At 39.3% G+C, this 13,165-nt stretch overlaps 1 protein-coding gene and 1 pseudogene across 2 annotated transcripts in view; one reads left to right on the forward strand and one right to left on the reverse strand.

Moving 5' to 3' along the window:
* Positions 1-2,104: 2,104 nt before the first annotated feature.
* Positions 2,105-13,165, reverse strand: part of ANKRD45 (ankyrin repeat domain 45) — a 58,263-nt gene continuing 47,202 nt past the window's right edge. Inside the window, exon 6 of the mRNA XM_081225874.1 lies at positions 2,105-5,045. Coding sequence (XP_081082000.1) covers positions 5,014-5,045 — 32 coding nt within the window. The 3' untranslated portion in view covers positions 2,105-5,013. The remainder of the gene's footprint in view (positions 5,046-13,165) is intronic.
* Positions 10,005-10,646, forward strand: LOC308612113 (large ribosomal subunit protein eL32-like; annotated as a pseudogene). The gene has a single exon. The product of its transcript is annotated as a large ribosomal subunit protein eL32-like (transcript).

Here is a 13,165-nt window from a genome sequence, read left to right on the forward strand (position 1 = left end):
TGGAGTTTCACCTTTTCCTCCTTAAATCCTATTTGTCATTGGCTTTTAGTCCTTGAAGAAACAGTATCACCCATTCTTCACAGGACAAATGCATCCCAAATTCTGTGATGCCTAACATGATATCTTTACCTCAAATCTAATCATTAAAAACAAATACAGCATAAATTTAAACAAATGAACAAGCTATTAATTTGTAGTTTACTTTCAAGAAAGTTATTTTGTGACAATGAAATTCTACCCTCTCAGCCCTGTGCCACACTAATCAAATCCTCTTCCCCTGGGCACCAAGGATAATACCACAGCAGTGAGATTACTAACTCTATCGTCGATCTTCTCCATCACTATATCAAGGAAACATGAACAAACAGAAGTCCCAATTGCTACTTGAGACTAAGTAGTATCAGTCAACAGCTCTATGTCTCCCTCTGACTGCAGCAACCACCACTGGTACTCACATGCCACTCCCCTAAAATAGATGCTTGACAGCATTTTATTGCTGTCATCTGGTATGGTTCTTTTAAGCCACTGGGTCCATCCCTACCATAAATCCCAAGGACCATGTTGAAAAAACAATTTGTCTTATTCTCAGGCTGTCTCCTGAGAGACCCATTCCTTACTCATTCCCATCCTGCCCTTACTGAACTCTTCTGGTTACCAAGTTCACTACCCTTTCTCCCATTTTCATCTTAACTTTATCTACATTGCTTGTCACCTTGATTTCTCTTCTCCACTGCAATGCCTCAGGTCACTTTGAGTCATGTCCTTCCAGTTCTATCTGGTTCCTATCCCACTGCTGTCCTCTCAGGCTCACCTGGGTCACCTAGACCCTCCAGGTAAGATTCATACAGTTTTACATTTCAAAAGTCAGATTCTCCATGGCTTTTGGAAAAATACTCATACCTCAAGAAAACTTGAACAAAATTCATAGAGTCGGCTCTAGATTACGTATAGTTCTGAGAGCTACAGATAGCACATAACTAAAATACACAGAGATGATCACATTTCTCCACATAACAGTATTTCCCATAGAGTAAAAAAGAAAGCAATAATAAATGTATATTTCACCATTTTTGGTAGAGACAGTTGAACAGACTTTGGTGGCTTTGAATATTGATAGGTGAGAGGCTTTCCAGTGTGTTTCCCCCAAACTCCATCTTTTGATGATAGACTATACTGTCTGACTGAGACAGGCACATGACAGGTTGATTAGTCATAGTGCCCCAACCCCCGAACACTGTGATTGGTTCAGAGCACGGGACTCAGGCAAGATCAATCAGATGATGCCTTGATATATATACCATTATTGGGAGAGAGCTGCTCTCTTTCCATTTGAGTTTAGTTGTGGTGATGACTGCCTAGAACGGCTAGAGGCCACCTTCCCAGCTGCACTGAGAAAGCCCACCTCAAGTCTGATGCTGAGAAAAGCCTTTTTGAGTCTGAAAGTTTCCATGACATACCACCTGGATATCTCTGAGGTCTTAAAAAATGACGTCACAATCCTACCTGAGATTTTATCTTTCCTCAGAAGCCATTTCAAAGTTTGAGAATTTTCTGCCATCTAGAAAGGCTAGAAATGAGAACTAATTTTATTTTCAAACCTAGCAAGTACTGAATCCTTTATATTTCTTTTAAATTTTATTTGAAAACTTAACTGTTCCTTTTCAGCTCATCTCTCTCCTCTCATATTTTAGTAGGAGAATCCAGGTGGCAGTTGAACACTGGAAAAGTCCTTAGCAGGATCACTGAGTTCATTACTTAGACAAAAGTGTGGCCAAACTTACCACCATCGCATAACAAGGGCCCCTTTTCTCCAGCTTCTAATAACATTTTCCTCTCTTTCCTGTAAATTCCCACTAATAGCCTCCTAGACAGCCTTAAAGATTCTGCTAATAATCTAAGGCCCTGCAGGCTTTCACTAACACTCTCCTCTGGCCTCTTCCAGCATCTGCCTACTACCCAGTCCCAAAATAGCAACGCCACATTTTAGGGTTTGTTATGTCAATTTCTCACTTCCCGGTTCCAAAATTTTTATGCCATACATTGCTGCATAACAAACAGACACAAACCTTAGTAGTTTAGAACAACAATCATTTATTTGGCTGAGATCAACAATTTTGGCAGGGCTCAACAGAGGCTTGTCTCTGCTCCATACAGCATTGGCTGTGGTGGCTCCACTGGAGGATCCACTTCCAAGATGACTCACCCGTATCACTGATGACTGCTGGCTGGAGCTCAGCCAGGGCCTCAGTGCCTGTCCATATGGGTCTCTCCAAGCCAGCATCTCAAGAGAACTAGGTAGAAACTGTATCACTTTTATCTTTTATGATCTATGGAAATCACATAGTATTACTTCTACTGTAATCACAGGCCTGCCCAGGTTCATGATGAGAGAACAGAGACCCACCTCCCTATGTCAGGAATGTCGTGACCGTGAGATGGGAGATGCGACCATCTTGGAAAATACAATCTATCACAAATTAGATGAAACATTGGGATGGATTATCAGCCCTTTATAATTTGGGGCATCATGGTAGCCTAAGTAGCAGTCTGACTGCTTTAGCTCAGTCTAGAGCAGTAGTTCTCAAAGGGTAGACCATATGCCAGTTGTGATTCATGACAAAATTCCATCATATATAGCAAAATGAAAACATAAAAGTCTATAATAAAACTTAATTTATTCAACTTAAAGAGTAGATCTTTATACTGAGATCATATCTTCCCCTTTTTTGGTGTTAATATGTCTTTTCTTTTATCAAATGATAGCGATAACAGATAATAGCTGTTTTCTTAATGATGTCATACCAAACTCCTCCCTTTATTTTTTTAACAGTTTTCCAATCAATGAAAAAAATACAAAAGCCTAAGGAACCACTACCTAGAAGTTGTCAGAACACTTAATGTAGCCTTTGCTTTACTACCTCTCAAATAATGTGATTTAATTTACTAGTATGCACCTTGAAATAGTAATTAATTATTCCGTGGGTGTGTGGAAGAAGTCATGCAGCTACTCGAGTAATAGCTAAAACTCAAAGTATAAGGACCTTTCACACTCCTGTGAATATACTTATAATTCAATGCAACAATAGGTCACAAGACATATCGTATCTCTCAAAACATACTAAAGTAACAGATCTATAGATATAAATGTATATTCAGACTGTCACAACAATGAAATCTTTGAAATGAGATCCAGGAATTCCTTGGTAATCACCAGGTTCATATGCCTAAAAAGTAACATGGCATTCAAGAAGAAAGTTTAAAAATAGACAATTAGAGAAGAAACTAGATATACAGTCATAATGCTAGACGTGTGTGTGGCTTGTCTTCTGGAGGACCAGGAGTGGAAATGGGGCACTGACTAGCAAAATATGGAGAAAAGGATTCAGGATTCATTTCTATAAAGGTGAACAAGCTTTATAGATGAATGAAGACTACTGAGTTCTATGAAAAACGTGGCACCGAAAGAGAATTCATTCAACTATTATTTACTAACTTACTATGTTACAGGTTCTTTAGGAATGAAGAAAAACAAGGCAAAGCCCCTACCTTCAAAAAGCTCATAGTTCACATGTGAACAACTAAATAGAATACAGTATGAAGCTATTAATGTCATGGGTGGCCCAAAGAAGGAGGGATTAATTCTTCCTAACATTGGGGATAGAGGTCATGGAATGGAGAATTACAGATTGCCTCGCCAAGGGTCAGGATTGACTATTTTTCAGCTTTATTGAGGTATAATTGACAATATAATTGAATATTGTCATATTCGAGATCAAGGCTCAGAAAATGCAGAATTAGAGTAGAAATGACAAAAACGGCACCTGGCCTTTCCCCAAATTATTGCGGTGCTTAAAGATAATAGATTTCTCACAATCTACAATATTAAGAGAATGGAGCAAACAAAGGTCTTCTTTGCACTACTCCATAAACACCCACTGGATCTACCAGAGAGGGGAGTGAGAGTCACTACCCTTTTCTTCTGCTTAAGGCAACTGAAACTGAATTGCTCATACATAAAAAAAAGATCTCAAAACTTTTAAATTTGTGAGACAGTGTTACCTCAAAATCATGGTTGAGAAAATGCCAACTGACAAGGAATTACTGAATTGCTCATTTCTTTTCCTTCCCCTCGACAACGAAAAACTAGCTTTCAGGATGGGACAAAGAAGAGAATAATTTTCTTTCTATAAAACTTTTCCAGAAAGTCACAGAGTAGTAGAAGGTTCAGGGACTCTTAGACAAAGTAGAAAAAAGGACATTCCAAATCACTAATATGAAACCAACAATGATATCTAAAATGTAGGTAATATAAAACAAAAGGAAAATGGCATGTAGTACAGATAAAATAACGATATTGCTAAACCTACTGAGTAGGGGAAATCTAAATATAAAACTAAACAGATTTGTATTTATTAATTTAAAGACAAGGGTGTTAAAGATAAAGAAACAGGAAGATTTACTAAGAGACTATATCCCACCTTAAAGGTGAATTTTAATTTGGACATAAAAAAGTAATAGTTGTATAAGCAGAGGAACCTGATCCAAACCATCCTTAATATTTCCTTGCTCCAGAATGTCATCCCATAGCTTCCCTTTTGAGAGAGGGAGAACAAATTTTTCTTCTGGAAATGGCCAACATGTCTTTTTTTTTTTTAACAGAATTTCTCACTTGAACAGAAATTTCCTGTCTCAGTTACACAGAAAATTGTTAGATTCTCTAAGTAGCTTTTAAAGCTTCCATATGGTCTTTGTGAGTGACTCACAGCCAAGTGCCCTCTAGAAGGAGCACGTGGAGCTCACATGAAACTGACTTGCGGAGGCAGAGGCAAGGCCAGAGAGTCTGGACATAAGCGTGCTGAACGGGGTAAAACGAAACGAGGGTGATTTAATTTCATAGTTAAACATTTTTATAAAACCCCACATCTATTTAACTTCAGTCGGCATGAATAGGTTTGCCTTTATAGATATAGAAGAAGATGCGGCCTTTTATAAGACTTCTTTTCTGACCATGGCTTAGAATACAGATTTGGCACTTTTCACTTGACCTGAAAGGAAGCAGATTTTTTAATTACATTTAATTAGCTTGCTATAGAAAACAAAAATGAAGCCAGTTTTTAAAAACAATGGGCATGAAATAAATCATAATGTCCAAGGCTGAACCAGTCATTAATGAAACCTTGATGTTTGTATGTCAATTCAAGTATTCCCACTTTTTTTTTTTAATATTTAAAGCTGTGAGATCACACTTACATAATCAGTATTACTGTTCCTAATTCAGCCATGTGAATAAACTGCTTAACCTCATGTGTCTGCACTTTCTTCATTGTAAAACAAGGGGGTCATTTCAGAGGTTTCATCAAGATCTAACATTTCTATAATATGAACATGCAAGATACTGGGGTGCTTGGAGGGGACAGAGAGGACTTGGGTAAAGAGCCAATTTTTCTTAATTGAAGTATATTATATTTACAATGCTGTGTTAATTTCTGCTGTACAGAAAGTGATTCAGTTATACATATATATGTTTATATACACATATATATTCTTTTACATATTCTTTTCCATTATGGTTTATTACAGAATATTGACTATAGTTCCCTCTGCTATACAGTAGAACCTTGTTGTTTACCCATTCTATATATAATAGTTTGCATCTGCTAATTACAAACTCCCAATCCATCCCTCCCCCACCCCCACCCCCCCTTGGCAAACACAAGCCTGTTCTCATTTTTTTTTTTTTTTTTTTTTTTTTTTTTTTTGCGGTATGCAGGCCTCTCACTGTTGTGGCCTCTCCCGTTGTGGAGCACAGGCTCCGGACGCGCAGGCTCAGCGGCCATGGCTCACGGGCCCAGCCGCTCCGCGGCATGTGGGATCCTCCCTGACCGGGGCACGAACCCGTGTCCCCTGCATTGGCAGGCGGACTCGCAACCACTGCGCCACCAGGGAAGCCCCCAAGCCTGTTCTCTATGTCTGTGAGTCTGTTTCTGTTTCGTAGATAAGTTCATTTGTGTCATATTTTAGATTCCACATATACGTGATATCATCGTATTTGCCTTTCTCTTTCTCTAGGTCCATCCATATTGCTGAAAATGGCATTATTTCATTCTTTTTTATGGCTGAGTAGCATTCTGTTGTATATATGTACCACACCTTTATCCATTCATCTGTTGAGGGACATCTAGGTTGTCTCCATGTCTTGGCTATTGTTAATAGTGCTGCTATGAACATAAGGGTGCATGTATCTTTTCGAATTACAATTGTTTCTGGATATATGCCCAGGAGTGGGATTGATGGATCACATGGCAACTCTATTTTTAGTTTTTTGAGGAACTTACATACTGTTTTCCACAGTGGCTGCAGCAATTTACATTCCTACCAACAGCACAGGAAGGGTTCCCTTTTCTCCACACCCTCTCCAGCATTTGTTTCTTGTAGACTTTTTAATGATGGCCATTCTGACTGATGTGAGGTTGCACCTCACTGTAGTTTTGATTTGCATTTCTCTAATAATTAATGATGATAAACATTTTCTCACGTGTTTATTGGCCATCTGTATGTCTTCCTTGGAGAAATGTCTATTTAGGTCTTCTGCCCATATTTTGATTGGGTTGTTTTTTTTGTTATTGAGTTGTATGAGCCATTTGTATATTTTGGAAATTAAGCCCTTGTCGGTGGCATCATTTGCAAATATTTTCTCAAAGCTTGTAAGTTTGATTAGGTCCCATTGGTTTATTTTTGCTTTTATTTCTACTGCCTTGGGAGACTGACCTAAGAAAACATTGCTACGATTTATGTCTGAGAATGTTATTCCTATGTTCTCTTCTAGGAGTTTTATGGTGTCATGTCTTATATTTAAGTCTTTAAGCCATTTTGAGTTTATTTTTGTGTATGGTGTGAGGGTGTGTTCTAACTTCATGGATTTACATGTGGCTGTCCAACTCCCAGCACCACTTGCTGAAGAGACTGTCTCTTCCCCATTGTGTATTCTTGCCTCCTCTGTCAAAGATTAATCGACCACAGGTGTGTGGGTTTATTTTGGGGCCCTCTATTCTGTTCCACTGATCCATATGTCTGTTTTTGTGCCAATACCACACTGTTTTGATTACTGTAGTTTTGCAGTATTGTCTGAAGTCTGGGAGGGTTATGTCTCCTGCTTTGTTCTTTTTCCTCAGGATTGCTTTGGCAATTCTGGGTCTTTTATGGTTCCATATAAACTTTAGGCTTATTTGTTCTAGTTCTGTGAAAAATGTCATGGGCAATTTGATAAGGATCACATTAAATCTGTAGATTGCTTTGAGCAGTATGGCCATCTTAACAATATTAATCCTTCCAATCCAAGAGCATGGGTTATCTTTCCATTTCTTTGAATAATCTTCAATTTCCTTTATTCATGTTTTATAGTTCTCAGCATGTAAGTCTTTCATCTCCTTGGTCAGGTTTATTCTTAAGTATTTTTTGATGCAATTTTAAAAGGGATTTTCTTTTTACATTCCCTTTCTGCCATTTCTTTGTTCATGTAAAGAAATGCAACTGATTTCTGTATGTTAATCTTGTATCTTGTTACCTTCCTGAATGCAGTTATCAGTTCTGATAGTTTTTTCTGTGGAGTCATTATGGTTTTCAATATATAGTATCATGTCATCTGCATATAATGACAATTTTATCTCTTCCCTACCAATATGGCTATCTTTTATTTCTTTTTCTTGTCTGACTGCTGTGGCTAGGACGTCCAAAACTATGTTGAATAGAGGTGGTGAGAGTGGGCATCCTGTCTTGTTCCAGATTTTAGCAGAAGGCTTTCAGCTTTTCACTGTTGAGTACTGTATTGGCTGTGGGTTTGTCATAAATAGCTTTTATTATGTTGAGATAATATTCCCTCTATACCCACTTTCATAAGAGTTTTTATCATGAATGGATGTTGAATTTTATCAAACGTTTTTTCTGCATCTAATGAGAGGAACATGTGGTTTTTGTCTGTTATTGATGTGGTGTATCACACTGACTGACTTGCATATGTTGAACCATCCTTGTGACACTGGGATAAATCCAACTTGGTCATGTTGTATGATCTTTTCTATATGTTGTTGGATTCATTTTGCTAGTATTTTGTTGAGAATTTTTGCATCTACATTCATCAGAGACATTGGTCTGTAATTTTCTTTTCTGGTTGTGTCTTTGTCTGGTTTGGGTATCAGGGTGATGGTGGGAGTGTTCCCTCCTCTTCAATCTTTTGGAAGAGTTTGAGAAGGATTGGTATAAGTTCTTCTTTGGATGTTTGGTAGAATTCTCCTGTGAAGCCATCTGGTCCTGGACTTCTGTTTGTAGGGAATTTTTTTAATAACAGATTCTATTTCACTTCTAGAGATCAGTCTATTTAAATTATCTATATCTTCTTGATTCAGTTTTGGTAGGCTGTGTGTTTCTAGAAATGTGTCCATTTCTTCTAAGTTGTCCAATTTGTTGGCATATAATTGTTTATAGTATTCTCTTATTTTTTTGTGTGTTTCTGCAGTATCAGTTGTGCTTTCTCCTCTTTCATTTCTGATTTTATTTATTTGGGTCCTCTCTCTTTTCTTCTTGGTGAGCCTGGCCAGAGGTTTGGCAATTTTGTTTACCCTTTCAAAGAAACAGCTCTTGATTTTATTGATTTTTTCTATTTTTTTAATCTCTATTTTATTTATTTCCTCTCTGATCTTTATTATTTCCTTTCTTCTGCTGACTTTAGGTTTTGTTTGTTCTTCTTTTTCTAATTCTTTTAGGTGGTGGGTTAGTTTGTTTATTTGAGATTTTTCTTGTTTCTTGAAGAAGGCCTGTATCACTGCGAACTTCCCTCTGAGAACTGTTTTTGCTGCATCCCATAGAATTTCACTGTCATTTGTCTCAAGGTATATTTTTAATTTTCTCTTTGATTTCATTGTTGACCCATTGGTTTTTTAGTAATTGATTTTTTTTCTCTTTTCTTTTTGACTGAAAAGAGAAAAAAATTATAATTGACTTTTTTTCTCTTTTCTTTTTCTGTGGTTGATTTCTAGTTTCATGCAATTGTGGTCAGAAAAGATGCTTGGAATAATTTCTGTACTCTTAAATTTGTTGAGGCTTGTTTTGTACCCTAGAGTGTGGTCAATTCTAGAGAATATTCCATGTGCACTTGAAAAGAATGTGTATTCTGGGGGTGGTTTTTGGATGTAATGTCCTGAAAATATCAATTAGGTCTAACTGTTATATTGTATCATTTAGGATCCCTGTTGCCTTAGTAATTTTTTGGTCTGGAAGATCTGTCCATTGGCATGAGTGGGATGTTAAAGTCTCCTACCATTGATGTATTCCCATCAATTTCTCCCTTTTTGTCTGTTAGTATTTGTTTTATGTACTGGGGTGCATATATGTTGATGAGTGTAATATCATCTTCTTGTATTGATCCTTTTATCATTATATAGTGTCCTCCTTTATCTTTCTTTATGGCCTTTGTTTTAAAGTCCATTTTGTCTGACATGAGTATTGCTACAACTGCTTTCTTGTCATTTCCGTTTGCGTGAAATATCTTTTTCCACACCCTCACTTTCAATCTATATGTGTCCTTTGTCCTAAAGTGGGTCTCTTGTAGGCAGCATATTGTAGGCTCTTGTTTTTTTATTCAATCTGCCACTTGATGACTTTTGATTGGAGCAGTTAGTCCACGGACATTTAAGGTAATTATTGATAGATATGTATTTATTGCCACTTTAAACCTTGTTTAAAGTACTCTGTTTTTGAAGTATGTTAACCCCTTCTATACCTACTTTCTTTAGACTGATAGTCAAATAGGCTCAAACACATTCTGAAAAAAAAAATCAACATTTTCTTACTCTCCTCCCCAACACTGTATGATTTTGATGTCCTATTTTACATCTTCATGTTTATTCTTTCGCTGTTCATTGTGGTTATCATCACTTTCACAGAAAAATCTTTTTTATTTTATTTTTTGAAATCTGCTCTCTTTTCAGCACGGCCTATGGAAGTGGCAGCCATCTCCCAGTCAGCATCATGGCTGCCCTCAGACTCCTCGTAAAGCCCAAGGTTGTCAAAAAGAGGACCAAAAAGGTCATCAAGCACCAGTCAGATCAATATGTCAAATTAAGCAGAACTGACAGAAATCCAGAAGCACTGACAACAGGATGCACAGGAGGTTCAAGGGCCAGATCTCGATGCCCAACATTGGTTATGGGAGCAACAAGAAAACAAAGCACATGATGCCCAGCAGCATCTGGAAGTTCCTGGTCCACGATGTCAAGGAGCTTGAAGTGCCACTGTTGTGCAACAAATCTTACTGTGCTGAGATTGCTCACAACATCTCCTCCAAGAACCAAAAAGCCATTGTGGAAAGAGCAGCCCAGCTGGCTATCACAGTCACCAATCCCAACACCAGGCTATGCAGCAAAGAAAATGAATAGATTGCTCGTGGGCACATCGTGTTTGTGTTAATAAAACCATGAAACTTGGCAAAAAAAAAAATCTGTGTACTGATTTATTTAAGTAATTTACTTTCCAATTGTGATTTTCTCTTTCCTATAGATTCTTGCTTCTTTTCTATTTAGAGAAGACCTTTCAATATTTCCTTTAGAAGAGGTTTAATACTGCTGTATTCTTTTAGCTTTTGCTTGTCTGAGAAATTCTTTATCTCTCCTATTTTAAATGATAATCTTTCCGGGTAGAGTACCCTATACTGCAGATTTTTCCCTTCAGGACTTTGAATATATCTTGCCACTCCCTTCTGGCTTGCAACATTTCTGTAGAGAAATCAGCTGATAGACTTATGGGGCTTCCCTTATAAGTAACTCCTTGTTTTCCTCTTGCTGCCTTTAGAATCCTCTCTTTATCTTTCACTTTTGCCATTTTAATTATAGTATATCTTGGTGTAGGTCTGTTTGGGTTCATCATGTTTGGGACCCTCCATGCTTCCTGTACCTGGATATGTTTCCTTCTTTAGGTTTGGGGAGTTTTCAGCCATAATTTCTTCAAATACATTTTTGATTCCCTTTTCTCTTTCTTCTCCTTCTGGGATCCTTATTATGTGTAGACTGGCGTGCTTTATATTATCCCATAGGTCTCTTATATTGCCTTCATTTTTTTTTCATTTGGCTTTCTGTCTGCTGTTCTGATTGGGTGATTTCCATTATTCTAATCTGCTGATCACTTATTCGTTCTTCTACATTATTCAGTCTGCTACCTATTGCCTTAAACTCAGCTTTCGTCTCAGCAAATAAGTCTTTTAATTTGTCTTGGTTCCTCTTTATAGTTCCTGGTCCTTTTTACAGTAATCTGCATTTCTATCAATAGCCCTTCTTAATTCCTTCAGTATTTTCAGTATCTCCTTTTTAAACTCGGTGTCTATTAGACTGAAGAGGTCTGTTTCATTATTTGTTCTTTCAGGGGAATTCTCTTGATATTTTAATTGGGAGTGGTTCCTCTCATTCTTCATTTTACTTATATTTCTCTTACTCTATGAGTTTAGTAGAAACAATTATCTACTGTGGTCTTGGAGGGCTATTTTTATGTAGAAGTGTCCCTGTGTAGCTTGTGTGGGTTTAATATTTTTGGTGCAAGGCTGTTTTTTAGTATGGATGGCTGCTGCATCTTTCTTCAGTGTCTGCTGGCTGTTATCCCATTGATGGGGATATGACTGATGTTGTGGTGAATGGAATAGGTGTTGGATGTTGAATGGGGCCTCCTCTTTGCTCTGTGATTGTTACAGCCCTACTGGGGGCAGGGTCTGCTCCCTAGTTGTTGGCATAGAAGCCCTAGATCCATTTCTAAGCTGCAGTGTGATGTAGGCAGGATTGGAGCGCTCCCACTGGAAGAGAAGCCGCTGAGTATTCCTCCATCGGAGCTGTCCATCGGGGAGAGCACTCTGTCATGTCACCTGTCACCTACTGCATGAGCTCACAAAGTACACTGTTGTGCACACTACCCTCGGCCTGCCTCCACTGTGGGAATGCAGGCTATCAGCCCTGTGCCCCTCAGGCACTGTGATCACAAAGCCACCATCACAGATCCATAGGTGTCAATCCACTGAAGTCAGGTACCAGGACCACAGCAGTTGCACACCTGGACCTGCCATGGGAGCTAGGGAAGTAGCCCAGACTCTGGCCCCACCTCCACGTGCATGCACCCACAAAGCCCACAGCTGCTAAGGCCAGACCCATCCCAGCCACAGGAGCACCCATTGTCCACTCGGATGTCCCACAGGCACTGAGTTTACAAAGCAAGCAGTGGTGCTGTGGATCACATGCCATGGGGGGAAGGCTCTGCTTTCAGCCCCGCCTCCGCATGTGGGCAACCTGCTGGTGCTTGCATGCTCCCAGAGCTCATAGAGGTGGCAATGAGAAAGAGGCTGCTATGGCAAGCCCCACCCCCACTTCACTTATGCATTAACAATGGGGTTTCAATGGCGGCACACACTGGCCGTAAACATGCCAAAAGTGACGTTGCAGTGGCGGGTCCTCCCCTCCTTTTGAAGTGCCTCTTAACAATAGCCCTTCACTTCTATGGTGGGCCAGGCTTCTTCCACATACACTCCTGGTTGCAGCCCTTACCACATTCCAGGCCCTTCAGGCTGTCTCCGCAGGGCTAACCCCAGTCCTCTCCCCAGGTCTGTCCTCTGAAGCCCGAGTTTTAGCAACCAGCCCTCGCATGTATTACTAGCAGGTCCACATCTCGGACTGGGGACTTCAGCAAGGCAGCACGGATCCTCTGTGCTGGTCTCTCTCTGTTCTGCCTGCTGCAAACCGGCTTCTACACTCTCCTCTAAGCCTCTGAAGCTCCCTTTCTGTCCCAGGTGATCTCCCCACCAGTGTGGGGGCTTCCCAGGGTACGAGAACCTTTCCTCTTTCCTAGCTCTCTCCCAGTGGCACAGGTCCTATCCTGTTTGCTTCCTTTTTTTTTTTTTTCTTTCATCCTACCCGGTTACATGGAGATCTTCCTTGTTCTTCTGAGTTTCTGAGACTTTCTGCCAGCATTCAATAGGTATTCTGTGATAACTGTTCCACATGTAGATGTATTCATTATGTATTTGTGGGAAAAGGTGAGCTCCACATCGTTCTATTCCACCATCTTGATTGGAGCCGCTGAAATTCTTCCTCAGAGATGAGAAGGGAAGGAGGGAGGGTTGTTGGGCCAGACTAACAAG

The sequence above is a fragment of the Mesoplodon bidens genome (genome assembly GCF_964165515.1).
Source record: "Mesoplodon bidens genome assembly, chromosome: 2".
NCBI lineage: Eukaryota > Metazoa > Chordata > Mammalia > Artiodactyla > Ziphiidae > Mesoplodon > Mesoplodon bidens.